Source organism: Callorhinus ursinus, unplaced genomic scaffold (genome assembly GCF_003265705.2).
Source record: "Callorhinus ursinus isolate GAN/ISIS: 27379988/994484 unplaced genomic scaffold, GSC_fseal_2.0 scaffold15, whole genome shotgun sequence".
Classification (NCBI taxonomy): Eukaryota; Metazoa; Chordata; class Mammalia; order Carnivora; family Otariidae; genus Callorhinus; species Callorhinus ursinus.
In genome coordinates, this window is record NW_027397077.1 from 45,581,510 (window position 1) to 45,607,359 (window position 25,850).

The following is a 25,850-nucleotide window of genomic DNA, read 5'->3' on the forward strand; positions in this document are numbered from 1 at the left end:
GCTGCTGATAACATCCCCGGACAGCTCCTAGAAGCCACGTGTCTCGTGTTTCACCAATCACCTGCTCAGGCCCAGGGGGACACCTGGGACTCTGTGTTCAATCAGAAGGGAAATGTATAATCCTTGCTTTTGACCAAATGCAAAGTGCCTTCCAGGGTCAATAAATGGGAGGGGTCCTGGTAGCCGAGCCAAACTCAGCTTGAAAGATGGTAACTCCCCCTGCTCTGCCGTAGGGGCAGGGCCCTCGGTGGGCACGTGGGACCCCAGGCAAGGGCAGGTACCTCGTGGGTGAAAACAACACACAACCCCAGATACCATTCACAAAGCCCTTGTCACAGGTCAGATACTGCAGGCAGGGCTTAGCGATCTAATCCCTACCCCCTGCTTGGAATCAGAATTATTCCTTGGTGTTAGCACTGAGGGGCTGAAGCTCCAGGTGGGCATGGCCTGCCACAATCAAAAGGGGCTGCCTGTCTCTGCAGGCCATGCCCTGCGCTGCATCAAGGGACCCTCCAAGGAACTGGGCTTGTAGCACTTACAGCCCTGGCCTGGTCCACCCACCCTCCTAGGCCGACCTGGGCGCCGAGAGCTGGTGAGGCAGAAGAGGTGGTGCTGCCCTGCTGGGTGCTCAGGCTAAGATGGAGCACTGCACGACTCTCCTTCTCCAGCCAACGTTCAGGACCTCCCTCCCCTCTGCCACATTCCAGGCCTTGGACAAGGCCGGGCACCTGAAGGGCCTGATAAACAGCTGACGAGAGACAGATGAACGGAGGTGCGGGGCTGCCCCCGGAGTCTTGGGACACAAAGGGGAGGCTGTTTCAGCACACGGGTGCTAGGATGGTCTGCCTGAACTGAGTCCTGCGAAAGAGCTTCTGAGAAAAGAGCGAGCTGGTAGGGCCTCTGCACCCCTTGTTCCTGGTAGCCACTGTGCATCTCCCTGGGGACTTAAGAGGCAGGGAGAGACTCGGGGCTCTTACTAGTGGTATAGCTGTGATCAAGGGTTAGAGCAGAATGGGTCAGAGCCGGATTAAATGGAGAGGCTCCATCCTTTCAGCCCTGGCCTCCTCCTGCACCAGTGCCCTGGGCAGTGCCAGAGAGGAGCACCAAGTGGTGGTCCGGAGTCAGGTGTCCCTCCACAGAGGAGGGGCTCTGGTTTGGGTCTGCGGAGTGGTCTGGGCAGTGAGGGAGGAATGAGGCCCTGGGAGGTGAGGTGAGCATTCCCACAGCCATGGCAGAGGCGTAGAAAATGAAGCCCAGAGCAGGCAGCCAGGGGCCGGGGCCTGCGCTCCCCATCCGTGGCTTCTGCCGGCCACAGGATTCTAGAGAACACACATCTGACCCCAGCTCTCTCCACATACCTCCTTCTCCTCTTCCCTCCCAATCCCTGCTTGGACAGTAACTCCTCGGGGAAGTCTGCCCTTTCTCTCCCTCAGGATGGCCACTCTCCCCATCGCATTCCTGGCCCTCTACCCCTGTGGACACCCGCCATGCTAACTGCAAACTGTTGGTCTGTGCCTTCGTGTCTCCCCCGGGGATGTGCCTTGGGGCAGGACTCGGGTCAAATGGTCTCTGCGTCCCCAGCCCTGAGCCTCCACTGGAGTTTGCAGAGCTGGACGGACTGGCACCCTCCCCTTTCAAGTTCTCTTTAGAGAACTAGAACCCCCCCAAGCCACGTCATGAGGAGATGGCTGTGACTCCCCTAGAGTCAGTAAGAGGTGGCTTATAGCTGTCAGGAGGGACAAGTGTCTTCCTCCCCTTGACTCTTCTCTGGCAGGAAGTCATCAAGGAGCTCATTTCCCTTGCAGAGTGGGGTGTGTGGGGCTGGTGGCAGCTGGCGCTGGGATGCTGGTGTGGAGTGGAGGGCGGCACGGGAAGAGCAGGGCAGCACTCGCCAGCATGAGCAGTGGCAGCCCAGGCCAGGCCACCCTGCACAGGGGGGTCTCCACCCACACGTGGACCCCAAGAGCCCGGCTCCCCAAAGCCCTGACCCCTCTCTTGGGGCTGGCAGGGCAGGCAGGGACAGGCTGGCCACCCAGACAGACCATGAGTCAGGCACTCAGCCCCGCTGCTCCCTAGGCCCACCTGGAGATGAAGGCCACTGGACCTGGCTCCACAATGTAGCGCCCAGTACCTGGGAAGCAGAGACACTATGCCATGGGCAGGATCCTCAGGAGGAGCCTCAACTCTGCCTGCGAAGTCTTCTACCTACTCCTTCTCTGTAGCAGTGCAACCCAGTGGGTTCCTAGCTCATCTTGTAGGGTCTCCCAGCCTCCCAGGACTTACAAACAGAGGCCACTTTCTTGAAGGGAGTAGCTATGTAAATGTGGGGCTTCCCAATCTTGAGGCCCCCCCCCAAGACTTTCTGGGTCAGCTCCTTGGGTGTCAGGTGGGGCTATCCCTCTAGTCCCTCTCATTTCGGAGACTATCTTCTGGGGGAAGCCATGGGCTTAGTGTCAGGACTCCTGTCTCAGAGGTCAGGATCTACGGCTCCATAAAACACTGTTTCCATTTTATGGTTCACCTTTGACTCATGAACCTGAGGAGTAAGTGTTGGTCCTGAAATTCAAGTAGGAGTTACAAGTTGCCATGGGCCAAACCCAGCCCAAAGGTATGTTTTGTTTAGTTTGGACAGTTTTATATTTTTAATCAGGAAGTTTTACATAAAAATGAAATCAGATAAAATTAGATTCCTTGGCCTACAGCAAGAGACCTGAGTAGCAGGCCACCATGGTCCCCACCACTCCCTATTGCCTGCCACCTGGTCTCTTCAACACCTGCTAGGCCCTGTTGGCATCTGGCCTTGTCACTGGAAGTGAGAGGCCCCAGGGAGCACCCAGGCTGGGAGTCAGGGGCAGATGGGAGGACATCTAGATGATCTTTAGTCTGCCTTGCTCACTGTGTTGCCCTGCAGAGCTAACACCAAGGCCCATAGGCCACATTTGACCCCAGCTCCACCCACAATCTGGGGGCTTGGACAGCTCCCCTGAACTGCTTCTGCTCTGGGAGCCTTAGATAGGACCAAAGCCCTGGGCCTCCGCACCCCAGCTCTTACAGCTTGCAGCCAGCAATGCTCCTCCTCCTCCACCTGGCACTGGGTGTCTCAGGTTCACTGAAGATTCTTTCACAATTAATGCACTTCAAAAAGGTTAAAAGTAATTCTTTATGGGAGGAATCGGCAGGAAAAGACAAGCAGGAGGGGGGTGAGGAGTGGGGTGGGTGGGATGAAGGAATCTGACCAGTTATATTTAATAAAAAGCTTAAAAGCCACAAACAGGAAGCAGACCTATTAAAAAGGCAACACTGACCTAACAAAGGAATGTGAACTTGAGTTGACTGAAGCAGCGGCACTGTGTCTCCCTTCCTGTACTCCCACCCCAGCACCCAGGGCCCCCAAACAAGCCTCCTCTTGTACTCTGGCCTGTTCTGGGAACACCCCAACTCTGAGCTTGCCTCAGGCTAAAGGAAGAGGAGCTGAGGGGAATGTCAGCATGACTCTACACACCCCCCAAAAAGGAAACAGACGGTGCTGTCCTTCCCTTGTCTGAACCAGCAGGCCCCCATAGCTGGGGGAGGATGAATGTTCCAGGGTACAGCTCCCCAACTCCAGGCAGCTCCCCTCCTGCCCTCCCAGTGCCCTGTACCCTTCCTTCCAGTAAGGCCCCACAAGGTACAGGCCCAGGGCCCTGGGAACAGAGGTCTGGACCTTGGCCTGCCTGGCTCATGCCTTGTGTGTGCTCCTTGGAACCCAGAGCAGGGCACTGGGGACCCCGGTTTGGCCGAGGTAATGACCAGAGCAGTGGAGAGGACAGGACAGGAGCCTGAAGCCTGGTATCATGGCTAAAGGCTCCTATCGGTGGGCCACTTTGCCTGCCCCAAGGGAGTATCTCCGACTGTGACAGAGCTGAACTCCACCCTGACAGAGACCTCGGGGTACAAACAGTGCTTCTGAGAGCCACAGGGAAGCAGGCCTCTGATGCCTGCTGCCCTTCCTCACCAGATGGCAAATGCCACACATGACGTTCTGGGCTTGTGGAAGGACTCGGGAGGCAAGGCCCTCAGCCAGGCTCTCAGGAGAGCAGAGGGTACTGACTTTACTCGGTGAGCTGCCAGGTTGCTGGCATTCCTGTTTCCTTGCTCGGCCAGGGCACTACCCTACCTGGAGATTTCACTCAAGAAGCTACACACCAATAGCACGTTGCTGACCGGATCTGAACCTCCCCATGGCTTTCCAACTCTCACAGAATAAAACCCAGAGTCCTGCAGATAGGCCAAGTATAGCCACAGGCTGATGTGAAGTCAGGCTTTCTCTGTAACATCCTTTAACTCTGCTGCATGTTTGGGAACTGGCCTAACACAATGCTGGAGAAGAAAAGTGGCATCCCACGTGCCTCCCAGTTCGTGCCAAACAATCACTCCTCAAATGCACACCAAAACTCATTGTTACCCCAGGGCCTTTGCACTTGTCCCCTCTCTCCACGGAATGTTCCTTCCCTTGGTGTCAGTGGGGCTCCCTCCTTCCCTTTTGGCCAGGGCCCTACTCAACTGTTACCTCCTCAGAGAGGTCTTCCTTGATTGCCCCTGTCCAGAGGTACACACATAGTGCTTCTCACCCTCTCCCTACTTTATTTTTCTGCGACGTACAGTAGATACTCACCGAATGTGTTCCCACCTGTCCCCTCCCACGACCACGGCAGCCTGCCTGGTGTGTGGCAGGACCTCCAGAAGATGGGTGTGGGGTAAGTGCAGGAGTGATGGAAGGGAGGACCAAACTAAAGAGATCCAAGGGCTCTATTCCCAAGAGCAAAGGCACACCTTTGACCCCACCATGGATAAGTCCCAACTCAGATCCCTCAGAGGCTCAGCACCTATTGTTCTCCACCGGGCAAAAAAGTAGGTGGCAACTCATATTCTGGGAAACTGTACTGGCTACTGGGGCAGTATGCCAGGCCCCTAGCAGTCTCTCTCACCGACTCTTCCTCCAAAGCACCTCCCAGATCAGGATTGGTATCGCACTTCACAGACAAGCCAGGTAATTCACCCAGGGTTACCCCTGTATGGTTTACTGTGGAGCAGGAGCTCAGACTCACACCTTGACCCTGGCTCAGACCAGAGGCTGACTGTACACCAGCACCCCCAGGACCCACCCTGGCTCTCCAGCCACAAGCCCATGGGACAGGAGACCATGACGTTGAGAGGGCTGGGCCCTGTGCATCAGCTCAGGCAGGGTGAGCATCCTGAGCCAAGGGGCACTGTCCAGGCACTGTCTCCACCATCTCTCCATGCCTGCACAGTGCCTGCCAGTGGGAGGAAGTGACTGCACTCACCAGGGATGTGGATCTTGAACTTGCCACTCTGGCCGAAGGCGCTGTCGATGACCCCCAGCTCCCCAGTGGATAGGTACACCTTGAGGCCCAAAAAGAGCTGGATGTTGGTCTCCTTTTTGAACAGGGAGCGGCCGATCACGCTGTGGTCATCCATCACCTGTCCCCACACACCCAGCCCCAGAGAGAGCATCAGTGTGTGCTAGAGGAGGCCAGGCCTGCTGCCGCTACCCCTCCGCCACCTGCCCCCACCTGGTGATCTGCCCATCTCACTGACAGTGGAATGCACTGGGGCCATGTGGTGACCAGCCCTCATCACCATCACCACTGACCTCCAGTGAGCCCTGGCTACTGCCAGGCCACCTGCAAGAACTTTATGGGGGTCACACTTAGCACCACAGCAGCAATGGGAGGGAGGCACTCTTTCCTCACTTTACAGATGCAAACTAGCGGCACAGTAGAGTTAGGCTATCCGTCCAAGGTCACAGAGCTCCCAGGGCAGAGGGAGCTCAGAAGCCACAACTGCCCTGCCTGCACCTGCCTTTGTGTGGCCACTGCACCCTGCCTGTCCTCGAGCACTTGTCTAATGATGGCTAGCAGCACTCTCCTCAGGTAAGCTTGCATGGACACCCTAGGTCGAGAGGATGACATCCACTCCGAATCCTGCAGCAAGGCTTTCTAGAACCTGCCTTGCCCTCTCTCTGGTTTTCCCTCCCACAAGGAGTGTCTGAGAACGCAGTCTCTGCTGCTCCAGCTCACTCCACATGTATGTATTTCAGCCAAGGCTTTCCTCACTCTGTCAGAGATCCTTCCTAGCCTGGCCCACATCTCTTCCACAGCCCCACTTCCCCTCTGCAGGATGCCCTCCTGCCCCCATCCCAGCAGAAGCCTCAGCTCCCCTGGCTCCCTGCTGGCCATGGCCGGGCCCTCTACTGCTGAACCTGTGCCCCTCACCTCTTTGTGGAGGCTCAGGTTGACAGAAGGGGCATGCGTGTGTGTGAAAAAGCCAACCTGGTACAGCCCTGATTTCAGTATGAGCTATGTTCACCTTGAACCTCTCCCCAGGGACCGAGCATGACAAAGGCTGAAGAGCCACTCTTCCCTCACAGAAGGTGGCATGGCCTGAAGCTCCCCAACCCCCCAGGTGGCCTCCCCTGCTCTGCCCAGCTCTTTTTGAGGGTCCGTGCCAGGAAGGGGGCCAGGTGTCTGTGTAAAAGAGAGAGAGGGTGTGTGTGTGCGTGTGCGCACGCATGTGTGCATGCGCTCACATATGAAAGACTAGACCCTCTCCCAGATGACCTCAGAAAGGCTAACACAGAGCTTCAGCCTGAGAGTTGCTGCTACGGTGGAGCAGGACCCATGCTCCACCTGGCATCTGGCATGCCGGGTCCCACACGGCTGCCACAGCGGAACTGGGGAGGCTTCCTCCTGCTCTCCAGGCCCCGTGCACTGGCCTGGGTGCTTCTGGGGACCAGGGTTGAGTCTGAGCAGGCGCTAGCCCGGGGAGCAGCGTGGGGGCCAGAAGTGCTGCCAGCGGTGGCACCTGCGGCCTCCACGTGCTCTCCTCCTGAGGCTGAGACTCATGGGGGACCCCTGTGGGCTGGGCTGTCCTCAACCTCAGAAACATCTCACTTCTGCCCAAGACGCCAAGATTGGGCCAAGGGCCCCAGATGGATTGTTTTGAAAGGTAGAAACTGTCCCATTTACCCTAAAACCCCTTTAGAAAAACAAGTCCTATTCTATTTGATTCATAGTGCCAGATAAAAGGTACTCACATTCCTCCTCTCCCCGGTGATGGATGAATTGGATACAAATAACGATAAGAATAATCATTTCCACTCGCACAGCCCTTTATAATTCACAAATCTCATTCCCACACATGAACTCCTCCTCGTCCTTCAGGACTTGGCTCCAGCAGAGCTCCCCTGTGGGCTGGCTTGCCATGGGCTCTGTCTCATCTGTGGGTGCTGCTGGGTGAAATGAATGGAGCCGGCTCCTCTGACCTACAGGACATGGAGAGCGAGGGCGAGCAGATGTCACCAGCCCCAAATGCTTTCCCGGGCTTCCCGGCTCCCAGAAGTCCTGTCTCCACACCCACCAGAGTGGCCTGCATGTGGAGCTCCATTCCCAGCCTGGCCGGAGCCCGGGAGACAGGGCTACCTCTCACATTCGGCAGCCTAGCCCGGTACAGTAGGGTCCCAGGATGTTTAGCTGAACTGACTCGATGGCTCTGGATTAGCCATTCCAGAGGTGCTCAGCGCCACTTCCAGTCCCAAGTTGAGCCTGTGCTGCGGAGAGGCCACCTGTCCTTAGGAGAAAGAGACTGCCTCAGGGCACCCCAGCCTATGACAGAGTCATTTAGCGGGGCCTCACTGAGCCCTCGAGCACCCCTGTGTGCAAGGGGTTTTCATTCCTACTTCAGGGCAGTTAGAGGGGAGATCTGAGGGAAGTGCTTGTCGCCAGAGCCAGCGGCACAGTAGAAGCTCAAGCCCAAGCATGGCGAACTTCTGCAGAGCCTATGCTGCAGCATTCAAGCAGAGAAAGACTGCACTGACCACACACACACACACACTGCCCCCACCTCAAGCTGGAGAAGCAGGCGGGTCTGGTGCTGCTGGGAAGCCCTGGGGCACTCTGGGCAGGACGGGTGGGTCCCAGGCCTTTGCTGGCCTGTGAGACAGAGCCAGCTGAGACAGAAGACCTGTCCCCAGCATCATGGCTGGCTGAGAAATGATAAAGGCACAGTCCTCGCACCAGGAGCTTACAACCTACCTAGAGAACCATCTTATAAAAGGCAGGACAGGGACCCAATGGGCAATCCAGGCAGAAAATTCACCCCAAATTCATAATGTCCTTCCTTTCTCCCTACAAATACTTATCGAGAGCCTACCACGTGCCAGGTATGTCACTGAGGACAAATCAAAGCTCCTGCCTCAAGCGGCTCATGCATATCCTTGTGGGAGGTAATTACATTCTGCCTTTGGACTGCTCACTGCAGACAGGGTGTCCCCATCTCTGGGCAGGCCCTTGGTGCCCAGCAAGGACCCCAGTCAAGGCCTTCATGCCTGTGGCCCCCTGCACCCCAGACCTTGCTCCTCTGCACACCCTGGTCCTGTCTCTGTCTTCAGAGCACAGATTATCCCTGATATTACGCCTTTTTATCTGTTACTTGTTTACTCCTCCCAAGCAGGACCCAGGTCCGCGAAAGCAGAAACACGGCTCTCTTCTCCACAGCTGCATTTCCTGCATATAAACACCACTTACCATATGTGTGCTCCTTGAATGCCTAAGTCAAAGTGGAACACGTACCTAACTGTGATTGTTGGTACATCTGCAATGCTCAGTCCTGCCTGTGGTCTTTCATCTTTTTTAACACTTCATTGAGGCATAACTGATATATAACAGCATGTACATATTTTAGGTAAAACTTGGTAATTTGAGATATACATAGATACCCATGAAACCACTACCATCAAGCTAGTGAATATAATGAACATGTCTATCATCCCGCCACCCTCTTCCCAACTCTGTATCCACGCCAGACCCCTGGCAGTCCTCCCAGGCTCAGCTTGGACAAGCTTTCCTTCAGACAGCCTCCCCACGTGGCAGGCACCTCCTGTCCCAAGGCCTGGCCACTCTGTCTCACCACAGACAGTTGGTCTGTCTTGTGTCCCTCATCAGACAGACTGGGAGTTCTCTCTCACATGGCCCTGACCCATGACAGGTCCCAGTAAATATGCACATGATACGCAGGTGGGGAGGGAGACAATGGTGACAAAAGGTGACTCTTGGCTCCTTGGGGGCAAAAGAAAATCACTCAGGCGGACTCGTGGTTGGTGGTACATTTCATTCGAGAGGGAGCCAACAGCCTCACCTTGCGCCTAGTTCCCCTGCATGCCCCAGAGCTGGTCATCCCTGACCCTGGAGCACAGCGGCCCATCTCGGCCTTCCAGTAGGCCTGGCGGCTGGGCTTCACTGTGACCAGGGCCATGGGGTGGCTGGAAGGCATGCTACCTATTAGCAAGAAGGCATTTCACAAGACTTTCTACTCCATCTTCTCCCCTGCCTCCCCCTTTCTTTTGGTTATAGAATATTAACTTAAAAAGCGAAATGCCACAGACACGGTGGAGGATCCATCTTCCCCCCCAAGCCAAGGACTTGCAATGAGGGCAGACTAATTTTATTAACTTCAGGGGAACTTCAAAAAGCTTCAGGGCTTTCAAGGCAGACTGCAACGACCCCAAAGTTGGTTTAAGTGCTACATAAACAAAAGCCTAGGGCTGGGGAAGCGGAGGGCTCCCAGCACTCCTTGTTTATGTTCTCATCTGACCAGGCGGGCCAGCGTGCAGGCTGGCGGGCCCTGTAATCCTGCTGGTGTGTGGTGCCGGTCAGTTCACTGACCTACATTACCACAATATTTTTTTAAGCATCCGGGATAAGGTGAGGAGCGAATGGGCTTTTTCTGACCCTCTGAGGAGGGGCCTGAGGGGGCTCCCTCTTGCTTGCTGCTTCGTGGTCTCCCTGGGGCTGGAGTGGCAGTTTAGAGAGGATTCAAGTTCAAAAGGAGTGCCTGTGTCACTCCCGTTCTCTTGTTTTATGGCTTGGCCAGAGGGCCTAACAGCACTGATTAGGTGTAACGTCCCCTCCTGCTAACTTCTGTGTCTTCAATTCCACTTGCAGGGTCAGGCAATGTGGGTGAGAAGGCCAGCCTTCAGCACACTGCCAGGAACCCAGTGTGGTCTCAGGAATGCTGGCACCCCCAACCCCTGCCCGCTGATGGTCTGCGTGGTTATTTCCAGCAGCCTGGGTGGATCCTTCCAGGAGCCAGAAGATGGCCTAGACGGGCACTATGGACACGAGCTGCCAGGGCAGTGAGAGAAGCTGGCAGCAAACTCCTCCTCCCTCAGACTATCCAGCCCTCTGCACCTCCTCTCCCATCCCACCCGCAGCAGATGAGAGCCACAAATTGTCCTCGGCCATGCTCCGCGAGAGGCACCTCCACACCATTAGTGAATCTTCAGAAAAGCCCTATAGGGATTCAGCAAAGTGAAATGACTTGCTCAAAGTCACATGTTCCAGCTTTGCCTGCATTTGCCCCATGGCATGAGAGCAGAGGAGATGGAGGTTTGGTGGCAGTGAATGAGCCCAGCCAGGGCATTGCCCACCCTCTGGGCTCCCCTGAGTCAAGCCATGACTGGCTGGACCCAAACTTGCTTGCAAATCCAGCCCTATCCCTGCCAGTCCCAGCTCCCGAAAACCCCAAGCCACTGGAGAAACCAACTGCAGAGAGGGAAGACAGACGGAGCCCGGCCACTACGTGCAGGAACTGAGGTGCGTGCAGCCCAAGCACCTATCAAAGGCAGACCTGCCAGCCCAGTGGACACAATGCACTGGGAGGGAGGGCTGCCTTAGTGGCTGTGAAGTGTTTCTGGTCTGCTGTGGGGCCACCCAGGGTGGAGGCTGCCAGGCCCAGAATGCACTGAAGGCCAGTGAGACAAGCTGCTGACCCCCCTCCCCCTGGGCCTCCCCAGTTTCCTCATCCACAAAATGAGGCTGGAAAGAGGGTAAGCTTTCCTCTACCTATGGTTATAGGGCCAAGAGGCAAGTTACCCTGCTGGTGAATTCCAGTACAGGCTGGGGGATGTGGGCACACTGCAAACAAGAGAAGACGGAGAACGAGGGCTAAGGGGATGGAGACCAGGTGTGAAGGACGATGGAAAGAGAGGAGGTATTTAGCCAGAAGCAGCAGCTAGGAACAGACTTGAACGCTGTTGTCCAACACGGCTCTTAAGGTTTCACACAGAAGGGCCAATTCCAGAGGGAATGCTAATCTGCTTGTGCAGTGGGCCAGAGCCTGGGCTCTGGAGCCAGCCTACTTGGGCTCAAAACCCTGGTCTTGTGGTCTTGGAGACTCTGGCCCATGGCCTCACCCCTGTGGGCCTTAGCGCCCCCATCCACAAAGTGAGTTAAAAGAGTTAACGGCAGGTTCACACTGAGCTGTTGTCGGCCTTGCCTCTGCTGCCCCACATGCCCTGGGCAGGGTGTCTTCCTCCCTCGGGGCCCACCTCGCAGCACCACACAGAGGAAGGAGGGTGGGGGCGTGCAGGGGACAGGGTGCCCAGCCCCACTGGCTGCCACACGCAGAAGTGAGCCGGCACTGCCAACAGACCACAGCACTCTTCCACAGCCCCCTACGGGCCACAGAGCCCCCTGGCAGAGGGCTGCACTGGGAACGGGCAGGGACAAAGCCTATGTGTGGGTCTCGGCCCAGCCGTAGCTTGTCTGCATGGGCTGCCCCAATTGGAAGAGGGGTGGCCCTGGAAGGCAGGAGTTGGCCTAAGTGCATTTCTGCATCCCCAGAACATGAGTCCTCCGGATATTACTGGGGGTGGGGTGCAAAGAGGGGACTCACAAATGTCTGCTGCAAGAAACCTCATTAAAAGTCTGGCTACAGAGAGGGATGGTAGCTCTTCCTGCTGGAGGCAGTGAGGCCACATTTCTGGGGAGCTTCTGGAAGACTGGGGGTCATCGTTTGTCCTGGGTGTTAGAGGGCAGGGGGCTGGAGGAAATGCATTTTCTCGGCTCTATCCATCTCTAGAACATGTGTGCGTGCCCAGTGGTTGGGCCTGTCTCCAAATTATAGACTCTTCCAGCTAAAGGAGAGAGACCTCAGAGATCAGACACCAGCACATCCAACGAGGAAAAACCTTCAGAGAACAGTTGGAGGTTTTTCACTTTGAAATCAATTATTGTGACGTCAAACCAAAGGCAATGCATGTGGGACTTGCTCAGCGGGCCTTGCTCCTTGAGAACAATGCTGAACCTGGGCCAGTGCAGTTACAACAATAGCTCTAAGTGGGGACTTTCACTGTTTGCATGAATACTTCGCTTCATTTATGAGCCTTCAGTCACTGGAGGGTGAGTTCCCAAAGAGCAGTCACTGGTTGCGGATGGAAGCCCAGGCCCTTGCTTACACGCTGGGCAAGTCCCTACTGTCCCCAGCCTCTGAGTGGGAACCTGGCTGCCAGTGCACGTAATTATGTCATCACATGTGTGTCTCTCTCAGGGCCCAGCTCCCATGATGAGGCTTGGGAACTGCCCAAGTTCTGAAGTGACTATTCTCATTCAAATTGGAAAAGTGGCACCAAGGAAAGAGGGGCAGCCAGTGTGCAGTGGAGCCCGGAGTCACTCCTTCCAGGGGCTGTGAGGAGGACTGAAGCATGAGGCAGGGCTGGGAAGGTTTGAGTCTGGACTGCCTCTTCCAGCAATATGACCTTGGGCAAGGGACTTCCCTGACCCTCAGTTTCTTCCTCTGAAAATCTGTTTTGGGATTAGAGGTGTTGGTGTTGGCAAGAACAACTAAGACATACGCAGAAACTGCAAGATGGAGAGTTAGTTATCTAAGCGAAGAGAAGCAAGGACGTGGACACCTAACTCTGCACAGACTACGTGCCGGCAGCTGCTCTCCGGACTCTGGTTCTCTCCCTCATACCCTCCATCCCACAGTGAGGGCCTCACTGAGGACAGCAGCCAGGGAAGGGATCTGCGAGGGAAGAACTCAGAAGCTGCCTGGAGCGCCAAGGTAATCCAACAAGGCACAAGGGGGTAATCCTCCCAGAACACTTGACGGCCACCAGGATTGACAACTTCACCAAGAGTCCCTGCGATGCTGCTGTTCTGGTATCACCATCCTTACATGGCAGAAGAAACATCTCACCCAGAGGATGCCTTTTCTTCCCCGCCAGTACAGGGCCAGGGCAGGGAGAGGGGGCCCTGGAGTGGCCTGCAAGGTGGGGCGGCTCCTTCCCCAGCCACAGTGGGGCCGTGGGCAGGCCACATCACTTCTCCGAGCCTCAGCGGCCTCTCCGGTGAAAACAAGGGTGAGCGTATCCACCTCCAGGGCTGCTGTGAGTTGAGGTAAGAGTTCTGTGAAAGATCGCTGTGAGTGACAGCCAACCTCACGGCAATTCTGTAGTGCCAACCCGCGCAAGGAAAGCAGCTTTCGTCTCTTTGGTCAAGTGAGTTGCAGAGGCCCAGTGAGGAGGCCTAGGGCAGGCCAGGCTCTGGGCATCACAGAAGGCACAGACCCAAGGAGGCATCCACCCGCCTCTGTCCCACCTCTCAGGCCACTGAAGCTGGCTTCCTCAGTCCCAGTGGTGGGCAGGCCCCTCACTCGTCTATAGCAAGCTGCACCTCCCAGCTCCCCCCACGCATCCCCCCAGCCTCCCTCCCTGGTTCTGCCCTCCACCACCCAGGCACCAACGCAGGTGAAGCTGTCTGTCTGGAGCTCATCAGGAGGTGCCAAGGCACAGGTCACAAAGGCAGCTGTAGTTTCACGGAGGAAAAAGGAGATGACCGTTTTACTGAGCACTTGCTTCATGCCAGACCCCATCCTCGGCCCTCAGCACACGTGATCTCATCAACTCCCCACCACCGCTCCTTCACAGAAGAAACACATTCTGCAGGTGGGGAGGGGGTGTTAGGGAGACAGTGACTTGCCTATGGCCAAGCTGAGCCGGTCCAAGGCCGGCTCTTTCCACCATGTCAAGCTGCCTTGACCTTGTGTCCATATTTGAGCAAAAAAAGCAATCTTCAAAAGGAGGCTCACAGGCGCTTCAGCAGCTGAGCAAGACTCTCCACTCTCAGATGCTGACCTTGGAAGGGAGGAGAGGGCTTGGGTCCGGACCAGAGCACTAGGGCAGCCATCTGATCTCCCTCAGCTTCAGGGGGCACCTCTGTTTTCTCCAGTGGCCTGGGAACTGACACAGCCTTTGGCCTGCTGGACAAGGGCCCGGGGCAGCAAGGGTTAGCAAAGTGGCCCAAGGGGCCAGGCGGATAGCAGCACTGCTTCCTCCAAGGGCGGGGGTCTGCCAGATGGCCCCTGCTCAGGAAGGACTACAGGGAGCCTGGGCCGGCCTGCACCCTGGCCAGCACGCTCTCCAGTGCCCTGGGTGCATTTAACAAGCCATCAGCAGTGGAGCCAGGCGGGCCAAGAGCAGGGAGGCAGCACCACTTTAGACTTCAAAGCCAGCCAGCGCTGCTGGTGGCAGTCTGCGTGTTTACACTTGGTTGGGCTGATGCCGCAGGCTCCTGGGCCCAGCCCTAAGGCCTTCCCCATCCGGCGCCAGCCTGCCAGAGCCAGGATGGTCGGCATGCCCGACCCACCACAGGAGAGGCGCGGGTGCTGGCATCTTGCTACCACCCCAGCTGGACCCAGGCATCTGTGCCCTCAGGAAAGGCCAAGTAAATAGCAATGAGGAGAGCCACTGCTTAACGATGGCCTACTGTGCCAGGTACAGCACTCAGCATTTATACGTACTCATGTACCTCCTTACACTAATCCACGGAGTAGGGGTATAACCCCTGTTTTTCCAGTAAGGACACAGAGGGGAAGAAACGCCCTCACAGTCTCACACCTGTGCAGGGGGCCATCCAGCATCCCCTGGGGCCCTGGCTGGAGCCTGAATTCCTTCAAGGCCTCGGCCCTGCAGACCCTGCCGTACTTGGTCCTCTCCTCTCCTTCTCTCCAGCCTGGTCGCAAAGAGGCATCCCCTTGGTCCTGCGTGCCTGCCTCCCCGGCCTGCCACACCCTGACACCCAACTTCACAATTAGTGGCAGTCCAGCCGTGGTAGCTAAGGTGTGAGTATTGTCTTTACCTTGGCCGTGAGATGGGCCCAAAGGGATTTTTGAATAAAGAGCTGGCAGGACCACCTCTGTTTAGGAGAAAATGATATGGGTGGAGCTGTGTAAGCTACTGAGGCAGGGAAGGAGGCAAGGACGGCCCCGGGGTGTGGTAGCAGTCTGAGGTGTGAAGTGGACCACGGCAGGGCAGGCAGTGCAGAGCACTCTGTGTCCTCGGCACGGCGCCCTTGGAGGCCCCACCTTTTCCCAAGCAATTGTTTCAATGAGGAAACAGGGCCCCAGAGAGTAAGTGGCTTCAGTCAGGCCAGACCACTTGACTCAACCTAGGGTACCCAGGCTCAGAGACTTGGGAATGCAGGCCAGGTAAGAGGGGACAAGGTTGGGGACCTTGAGTGGACACCCACTCTGTGGGCTGCCCCAGCTGACCCTATTCAAAGGATTTCTCCAGCACAATCTGAATGAAGCCCCAGCCTCCCCCAGCCCCCAACCTGCATCACTGGCCCTGCTGGTAGCTTTGGTGGTCGGCCCACCTATACCTTGGAACTCCCTTCCCATCCTCCAGCTGCTGGGTGCCCCGGGCTGAGGGCCCTTTTCCAAACGCCCAGGGCCAGACCTCTGGGCCTCTGCAGAAACAGTGCCTAGCCCTGGGACCCCCACATCCCATCAGTCTGGCCAGTCACAAGGCACAGCTCAAAGGTCACCAGCTCTTTGTACTTTTCCCTCATCAGACCACCTCCTCCCACTTCAGCAGAGTCCTTGCTCCTCTCCTGCTCCCTGTGGGCCCTCTGTATGCCCTCTGACTAGGCACGTGTCTGTCCTCATAGGAAGGCCATGTTTCCTGTGACACTCGGCCCTGTCCACTTAGAGAAGAGCAGCTGGTGTGACTCTGCACGTGGCTACGATGCAGGGACCTCTGGAGCATGGCCTCACAGCTCCACTCCAGCTGAGAAACACTCTCCACCCCCTCTTCACTTTTACCAGATCTTTGCACACCTGCAAAGAAAGATCCTTTACCTGTTTTCTTTAAATACCTATGCTTAAAGGGAAACTTCACATGGTACCCTAGAGAGAAAAAAAGAGTCGCCATAAACAGGAACCTGATAGTAAAGTAAATACAATTAAAAAAATGGATCCTAGTCACAGACTGTTGCCACTGGAAAGATCTATCTTGGCCCTATTTTCTGCCTGTTCAAAAAGCAGATGAGCACGGAACAGAGGAGTGTTCAAGTCACCTTCAAGGGAATCTAAAACTTTCTCTGTGATGAATCAAGGGGCAAAAAAAAAAAAAAAAAACTGAAAAAAAAAGTTATTACTAAGGGGTTCTACATTATATAACAGTATGAGAAAAAGTCTTAGCCAAATGAACAGCAACTTACTGCTTGCAAATTTCCAAGTTGCAAACACATGCAAGAATGAACAAATGCGCGCACGCACACACCCATCTATGTATCTACATCCATTCTTCATTTCCAATTTTAATGGTTCACGTTATCTACTTTTAAAAGTCTGCTGGGGTTTTCTCTGTGGTCACAGGTACAACCAAAATCTAAGTCCCACAAGGACAGGGATTTTGTTTCTCTTATTCACTGTTATATCCCCAGCCCTGAAAACAGCACACAGGTATTCTACAAATATTTTTCGAATGACTATTGCTGAATGTCCAGTTTCATAAATGTTCCACGGAAAAAAAGGAGAAAGTGTATTTTCTCTATTTCTATCTAGAAATCAAGCGTAGCAATTGTGTTATGCCTTAGTGTCCTTATCTGTTGTTTAGTGGGCCTGTCCAATTCCAGAATCTGCATTCTAAAGTGCCCCACTATAATTATGACTCCATTTTTTACCAAGTTCTCTTTGGATTTCTAACAGATTTTGTTTTTATATGTTTGGTAGGTACAAGTTTGTAACCATGCCTCTTACCATTACATGATGTCTCTCTTTATCTTGGTGAGTATTTTTGTCTTAAATGCTAGCTTGTTCGAAATTAACTTGTCTGAAATTACCACTCACACTTTTTGTTCAGTCACCTGACATTTCTCTGTCTATCCTTTTATTCCTAACCTTCGTTTACCACTGTGTGTTTCCTATAAATGGCGTATAACTGGATTTTGTGTTTTAATCCAATCTATCAATCTATGTATTACATAAGAGAATTTGGCCTTTCACATTTAGTATAATGACTGATACTCTTGTTCCTTCTGTTTTTGTCATTATTTATGACCAATGTTTTTATTTCCCTCATTTTTGTCGGTTTAATCAAATTCATTCCAGTTTTTCCTTTGTGTGTGTGGAACTGCTACACTTTCCATTTCCATTCATAGTTTCTTTCCCTTTCTTTGTGTTTATAATCTGACACATAGTTCTATATTTTTACCTGAAAACAGGATACTGAGCATCTCCCTCACCACCACAGGCTCTAATTCTCTTTCCCAAGCCCTCTCCCTAGAAAGACTAGCCCTTTAGAACACCTTCACTTCCCTTCCTCTCCCACTCAGGTGAGACTTCTGGAGCATTTCTATTAACCCGAGCTCCCTTCCCAGGACCTAATTCCTGAGGAATGCAGACAGAGTTGAGTACTTGTGGTTATAGGTGGTGATTAGACTTTTCCTTGCAGGATGCTCAATCTGTTTCAAGACTCCTATTTACCATTTAGATCAGGGGTGGACACAGTATAGCTAGAGCCGAAATTCTGCCCAGTATCTGTTTTTGTACGGCCTTCAGCTAAGAATGGTTCTTCTATTTTCCAATGGACTGAAAAGCATTGAAAGAAGAATATTTCATGATGTATGAAAACTATGAGAAATTTAAATTTCAGTGTCAATCAATAAAGTCTTACTGGCACCCCACCACACCGTCTTGCTTCTACCTTGTCTACGGCTGCTTTTGTGCCCCAGGGTCAGAGTTGAACAGTTGTGACAGAGACCTAGGAGGTACTGGGTGCCATAACTCTGGGACGGCTCCACAGCATCTCACCCAGCCATAGGTTTTATTTATTCATTTTTATTACCAGTGCATAGGCACCATGTCAAAACAGGAAAAGTGGACTTTGAATGTCACACTTTCAATGCTCAGTGAGGTGTGGATTATTATTTTATCGAATTACATGGCAAAGCTCTGTGTTCGTTATTGGCTGTGTTAATACAACATACACTGACATCACAATATTCCCAGCTCACAGAAAAAAAAAATGAGACAATTTCAAGCAGTACATCTCATCACAGCAGAATTTCTTCACAAAACAAAACCGAGAGAGAGAGAGAGAGAGAGAGAATAGGCTACAATCAAAGTAAGTTTGCAAGTGGTTCATTTGTTAGCCAAGCAAGGAAAGCCATTTACTGGTGGTAAGTTAATTAAATAGTGTTTGATTGCAGCAGCTAAAAAAAGTATCTAGAGAAAACAAGCTTGTTAAAGATGATTAGATTTGGGGCAAGGCCAATTGCCTGGATGTGGTCCATGGGCCACAGACACTGTAGGTGACACCAATGAGTGAAGCTACATCTGTAGGGGAGTCTGACCCATCCTCCAGTGTAAGTGAAGCAGAGCACAGAAGTAAGAGAAAACCCAGGGAGGGCTAACAGCTGGCCTCCTTATGTGCCATGCACTGTCCTCAGCATTTTGTATTTATTTCACTGTTACATTCTTTCTAGAACTTACTACTACCTGAAAGCATCTAAGGTACTGTTCCTTGTCAGTCTCCCCCGTGAGAACAAGAACTCTGTCCATCTTGCTATATCCCCATCACACACAGGAGCTAAGTAAACATCTGGATATATGAATGAATAATGTCTTTTAGGCAATGGGCTCAGGACTATATGCCTTAAGTCTGTCCAGATGGAAAGTGTCCATTTAACACATATCCATATAGGGCTGGGCCTTCCTTGTTTATAAATGGAGGATGTCTTAGACGCCCAAGCTGAGCTCCCAGCCCATGGTACAGCGCTGTGAAATTCCCTGGATCTGCCCACATTTCCATACTAGGAGGTGGTCAGGCTGGGACTGAAGCCCAGGCCTGCACGTTTGACCAGTCTGCCACAAGGCAAAGGCTGTGGCCAACCAAGTGATCTGAAAATCTCTGTGTACTCTGGGGCCTGCTCAAGGCAAATGGGGCTCTCTGTTGGAGTAAGTCCGGCCTTCTACTCGTGAGCTGTACTAGGAAATCTCCTTCCTGCTTCCCCTGAGCTAGACTCAACTCTTACATATGAAGCCACTTCACCTGTGAGGTGGAGACTGTTTGCTCCTCAAATGAATGAGACCGTTGAAATAAAATGGCTCCCCAAGGCATAGAGTTGTTACATGGCACAGCTAAGTGTTTGAGCCCAGTCTGTGTGATCCCAAGGTCAATGCTTACCAACCTGACTAGGAAGAAAAGTCTCCTGCCAAGGATACTCCAGTTTCTTGAGAGCATGCCAGCCTCTCAACTCACTGGGCAAGAATCTACCAGACATGCTGGAAAGATAACGGCTCAGAGGCCAGTCAGTGCTGGGTTCAAATCCCGACTTGACCATCCTGTGACCTCGGGCAGGTTGCTTCACATCTCTTAAGCTGGTTTCCAGTGTGGCTCCCTTTGCAGAGGGGCCCTGATGGCCTGAGTTCAGAGTAGGAATAAAACTAGCTTTTTTTTTTGAGTAACTTTTTGTGTTGTTTGAATTATTTTTTACCATGCACATATATTACTTTTCCCAAATATTTACATATAATTTTAGGAGGAAGAAAGTGATCTATTTAATAATTTCATAAAAAGTACGTAGGAAAAGTAATAACCTCCTCATTGAATTTTTATAAGAATTCAAAACAATGTATGCAGCTAGTAAGAGCACACAGTAGTAATAGCACACAGTAGGTGCTGGATAAATAGAGTAGGGATGGGGTGGAGGTAGGCAGGAGGCAGGTGTATTCCTGCCCCTGGGCCCAGAAGGGAATCTGTAGCACACAGGACAGGTGTCCATTCGGCTAGGGCCTTAAGGGGCTGGTAGGGGGAACGCAGGTACCGTGCCCTTTCCTTCCTTACAGGATCCCAGTCTCAGGACCCCTCCACACACCTCCACAGCCCTGTCTGAAGCAGTCCCTGGCTGAAGGGAGCCTTTCTGCTCAGGATGTCTAGGTGGGATCTGTTGACTGCGAGTCTGGGGCTCTTGTGCCTCCACTTCTGGCCTCCCTGGACTGAGGAGGAAAGGGCTGGTGGCCCCAGGGATGCCCTAGATTGGTGGTATGGCTTGGGTAAGCACATCTCCTTGGCTCTCCCCAGTGCCCTTAGGAGGCAAAAGGCACTCGATAGTATGTTTACTTGCTCCTCACAAACCCACACTCCTCATTCTTGAAGGAAGTAACTGCTGCTCCACCACCAACAGGCCTGTGTGGGGCAATTAGACCTGTGAACTCACCAAGTGGGACAGTACTCCATGACAGATATTTCACCAGAGAATAATTATACTTCATAATACTGCTAATAAATCAAACGAGACAAACGAGTGACGTGCACTTTATCACCTTCGTCTTCAATCAGCATCTCAGGGCTGGCCCCCGGCTGATGGAGACTTTGAGTGGCCCCCATGGTCGGCCCATGACCCCTCCTGGCAGCCCTGGGAGTTTAGGCTGCTGCTCTGCAGAGCAGGAAGCCAACATTCACAGAGGGACAGAGAGCAAACAGCGGCGGGGGGGGAGGGGGGACACGGACGGGGGGGACAGACATGGTTCCAGTTTCAGGACTCCAGCCACAGTGCAGGGTGACCAAGCCTGTCCAGCTGAGCAGCCAAGGTTGGCCTCAAAGTGGAAGGCCTGAGATTACAGAGCTGAGGATCCTGAGTTTTGGATGGACTGTGAGGGGGTAAGTAAGAAACTTCTACTGATTCCCCCTCAGAGGGCAGGTCTAGATACAGGCAGGAGAGGAAGGGAATTGGGCCTGAGCACCAGGAAAAATCCTGAGACAAGGAGGAGGAGAGTGGGAGTTCCTGCAGTGACAGAGTTCCAGAGAAGAAACGTGGGGATCTGAGAGAGGGGAAGGAGACAGGGTGGGCGGTGGCAGTGGAAACCCCGACCCTGGCTGGTACCCAAGGCTCTGACACTTTCTCCTGAGTGCCTGCTCAGTAAGGGTCAGACCCCATGCTGGAGTCTATGCTGACTTGGGCAGGGCGCTGCACTGGGAGGGGTAACCTTCATCCTGCTATCTAAGGAACAGAACCGCAGTCCTGTTGAGGGCCTCAGGGCAGACCCCACTGGAACCTGAGCTTCCCAGCACTGGGGTCTTAGCACAGCCATGCTCACCTAGCTCAGAGACGAGTCCCAAGAGTCACAGCCATCCCTGCCCTGCAGGGACCCACATCAGGGAGTGAGGTTTGGACAGACGTTTGGACATTCTCTACCCATCTCTTCAAGGCCCAGGAGGCAGGGATTCCCACTGAGACCTATGGTGATAGACAAAGTGGGGGGGGTACCTGACAGAAGGTAATCCCTGGACTTCAGGACCCCTTTAGGCTCTAGGCTACCACAACTGCCCACTCCCATGAAAGGCCTGTGAACCAGACTGGCTCACCCATGTCTAAAGACCTGCATCTGGTGATGATACCAGGCACCCGAGGAAGCCAGCAGCCTGGCCCCTCCCACTGTATCACCTTCCTGTACCTTCCCACCTCTTGCCCTCTGGCACCCAGCCACCATCACTCCCCACTTCCCCCACCCCACAGGCTGAGGACACGCTTGGCCAGGCCTGCCCTGCATTGACCAGCCATGCTCCCTCTATCAATATGACTGGCATATCTGTTGATATGACCCAGCAGCCACCCTGCCTAATGGAGGCTCAGCCCCCACTGAGGCCATGAGAGCGAGGGCCTGCTCATCAGGCTGTGAGGGGCAAGGCCCGGCCTCTTATCTGAAGCTCAAGGGGGCCACTGATACTACTGGCTTCTGGCCCAGGTGAAATGCTGCTGTCTGAAACCAGTTTGTGTGAGGGACCAGGGCTGCTCTGCCCTACACGGGCCACCTCCACCACCAGAGTAGAGGGCAGGGATGGGAGCAGGTGCAGTGGGGCTCTCCTGCCTTGGTTCAGGCCCCGCTCTGTGACTGAGGGCTAGCAGAACTCAGGCCACTCAGCCACTCTGGGCCTCAGTTTCCTTGTTTTAAAACATCAGAAGTTGGGACCAGAAGCCTCTGAGGTGTCTCTGGTTCTCATCACAGACCCCAACTATATCCATCCTGGCCACCGGGGCCCGACAAGGAAGGATGATGGGTGGAGGGGCTGCTTACCCGTTCTACAAGGCCATGTTTGTGCTTGAGCTTATACACTTTCAGCCTGGGCAAGAAGCTCTCGGCATAGTCCTTGTCCTCCAGCCCGTGGAGCAGGACGCCGTGGAAGGCCAGCCGGCACATGTTGGCATGAATGTCTGCATCTAGCCTGGAGCCAATCACCAGGCACAGCCGAGGGCAGGTGACAGGCTTCTCAAATTCCACGAGGGCCCACTGCTGCCGAGGGCAGCAGCCTTCTGTGGCCTGGCCCGTCTTCTTGTTAGCCTCATCACTGTCTGTCGCCACCGGTGCCAAATCCTTATCTAGGTACTGCTCCTGGAAGAGGTATTCTCGAGAGAAGTCGAAGGAGTCCAGCACAGGCTCATGGTCAAAGCTATCGGGGGCAGGGCTGAAGAACATCAACCGGCCCATGACTGTCTCATGGCCCACCGTGATGTGGAACTTGGCTTTGGTCTGCAGGGGCCCCCGGAAATACGGGATCTTCTCCACAGAGATGATGGCCGCGTGGACAGTGTGCAGGGACTCAGGGGCACACACCAGGCCACGCTCCAGTAGCTTGGGGTCAAACTGGGTGACGCAGATGCCCAGTCGGTCTCCCTGCATGGCTGAGGTGACAGGCATGTGAAACATCTGCATGGATTTCACCTTCTTCACCACCTGGTGGGTAGCAAAAGAGAAAGCTCATGAGACGAAGAGCCTTGAGGCTGGGGGGAGGGGCTCCAGCTGGAGAAGTTCCTATCCCAGTACTGCCAACACTCACTTGGCCCCTGGCATGGCAGCCCAGAGGAGCTCTGGGGTGCTCAGACTCCCCTTGGCCAGAGCAAGCTCCACCCTGCAAACACGAAGCCCACAGGGCACCCTGGTCCAGGATGCGGGCGGTGGTCACGGCAGCCAAATCCTGAGCTACCTTAGCTCCCTCCATCCTTCTAGTCACTACTCCACTCCAGACTCCATTCCAGCACTTTCTTGCCTTGAGCCCTCTGTAGAGGCTTGTCACCATATGCAAAACAGCCCCCCAGGTCCTCAGACTGCCAAGCTATGGCCATCTGTCCTTGAAAGCCCAGGCCAAACCCCGCTGCTCTAGAAAGTCTACCCAGACCCCCAGTGGGCAGGATCTGTCCCTCTCTCTTTGGTGCTACCCCAGCCCCTCTGAGTCATACACAGCCTGCTCTGCTGTCATTGCCGATTCTGCACCAATCTGCCTGCTAGCCTGTGGGCTTGGGCTTCTCTAGGGCAGGTCACACTGAGGGACTATAGTGTGCCAGGCGCTGTTCTGGGGGTAGGAACAGGGTGAGGAACGGCAACAAAACTTCGAATACATTAACATTAACTAAGTTTGTACTGATAGAATTAATATATAAGACTTTGTGTGTAAATACTAACATAATTATATACATTATTATATATAAAGTACTATATTACATATAATATGTATACCATATATAACATATAGAGAAGGCCTAGGGTGTTGGGGGAGGTCTGGCTTTTTAGAGCGGTGGTCAGGGAAGACTTCTAGAGGTGATGACTCAGCTAAGACCTAATTATAAGAATTTATGTGAAGGTCCAGAAAAAGATAGTTCTGAACAGGGGAGCTAATGAATGTATAGGCCCAGGATGGAGGCACCATGGGTCTGAGAAATAAACAAAGAGGCGGGAGGGCTGCAGCAGGGAGGGCAGGGAGGAGAGGGCAGGCCGGAAGTCGCCGAGGAGTTTAGGCAAAGGAGTAACCTGATCTTATCTCTGTTTGGAAACTACCACACCAACTACTACACCAGGCAGATTTCTGCACCCACAGTTTGTAAATCAGGAACAGACATAGGAAAGGCTCTAATAAACGTTCACGAAATCAATGAACATTCCTACTAAGATCCACTGTCGGAGAGGAGATGAGATCACGCTTAGCGCAGCAAAGAAATGGGTAATGTATTTCAGAAAACCTCATCAAAATTTGTTAAGTTAAAGACACTTTGGCCTTCAGGTTGCAAGCATCCCCATCTGCAAAGCCCGGGTGTGGGGAGCACTCGTTTTCTCCCTGGATAAAGGGAGAATGCTGAGCGGCTCCAGGAGCAGGAGGCCAGGCCCTTTCCTGGAGAGCCATAATACTCAAGTGTTTGTTTAAAGATCATTAACTACCTAACCAAGAGGTCAGGGGGCAGAGAAAGTGAGAAGTGCAGTGTCAAAAGCCACAGCCAAGATCAATCAAAGAGAAACATAAAACATCTCTGAAATGGTCTACAAGGGCAATGGGAAACTAAGATTTTCAGGAATGCACCTCAGAGTAACTGGAGAATATTATCTTACACTAAGCGTCTGCCCAGCGAGGCAGGCCCCGAATCACAGCTCTTCCCCCCGAGGCCTGTAGCCGCCCAGTGAGCTGTCCTCTGGCCCCCACCCCACCAATCTCCCTTCTCCAGGCCAGCTTTCTAAAAACACATGTTGGATGATGCAATTCCTTGGCACTGACTTCTACACGGGCTCCCCTCTTGCACATCACCACTTTCAAACCTTTTGGGTGTAGCTGTTGTGAGCAGGAAGATCCTCTGGTCATGTGAAATTCTATGGGGAATCAGCCCCCTGGCCGCCAGCCCCCCACCCCCCACATTGGGTAAGCTGCTCAGGGAGGGTAGGGGCTCTTGCACCTCCTGATGTTCCCTCTGCTGCCCCACCAGGGACTTCTGCTTGCCTGGCTTCTCCTCATGGCCTTCCCTGGAGCCTCCCACCACATGAAGCCACAACCAGGGGAAGCTTGAACAATTCCCTACATATAGAACCACATATTCGTTTTGCCTGTGAGGACCCTTCTCCCTGGGACTTCTTCCACCTAAAATTCCTGTTCATGTCAGGGGACCTCCTGGAACGGCTTCCCTGCTCACTCCAGACAGAGCTGGTTACTCTCCTTGGGCTGCTCTGAACCTGACTTCCTGTGTTGCCATTGCTGCTTTATGGTTCTGCCAGTCTGTGCCTCCTCGTACCTACTGAGTTAAATTACCATAGGGTAAATATCCATGGCCCCATCATCCACCCTGAGAACTAAAACATTACCAATAACTTCACTCTCTTTCTGTGCTCCTCCACCACCTAGTTCTGCCTGCCCCCCAGCTGGAGGCAACCACTCTCTTGAATTTGGTGTGTGGCATTCCTTTCTTTTTATCTATATACGTGTACATGGTTGTGCGGAGGCTCACTACATATGTAGTACATATGCCTAATCAATACTTTGTTTTCTGAGTGTTTGAACTTTAGAGTTCTTGCCCGTGCCGCCTACACCTGCAGCTCATTTGTTGCTGATGCTGTATGTCACACGGCACACACAAACCACCATTCAGCCTCCTACTGATGCGTACATGGGTCATTTCCAATTTTTCCCTGGAAAATGATGCAATGAATTCCCTCTCAAACAAGATTCCCGCCTGATGCACAGTGCAAGGAAGGTTCTGGAAGATATGGGCCATGGACCAGAACTGCTGGATCAGGAGCAAGTGAGGGCTCATGTCTGCTAGATAAATAAAGTACCAATGTACGCTTCCGCCCACAGGCCAGAGACTCTCAGTAGATCCGTGTCTTCTCCAGTGTCTGGCATGACCAGATTTCTTAATTTTTGCCTATCAAACTTGTGTATTTCCCCTTTTAAATCCAGGTTCCTACTGCTG

The 25,850-nt window shown here is 53.5% G+C and overlaps 1 protein-coding gene across 2 annotated transcripts in view; it reads right to left on the reverse strand.

The window, feature by feature from the left end:
- Positions 1 to 25,850, reverse strand: part of EEFSEC (eukaryotic elongation factor, selenocysteine-tRNA specific) — a 257,514-nt gene that overhangs the window by 39,777 nt on the left and 191,887 nt on the right. The window contains exons 5-6 of one of the 2 annotated variants that reach the window (XM_025885449.2): positions 22,201 to 22,857; positions 5,325 to 5,481 (exon numbers count right to left, since the gene is read on the reverse strand). In XM_025885449.2, coding sequence (XP_025741234.1) covers positions 5,325 to 5,481; positions 22,201 to 22,857 — 814 coding nt within the window. The remainder of the gene's footprint in view (positions 1 to 5,324; positions 5,482 to 22,200; positions 22,858 to 25,850) is intronic. The other variant, XM_025885451.2, reaches the window with a different exon arrangement.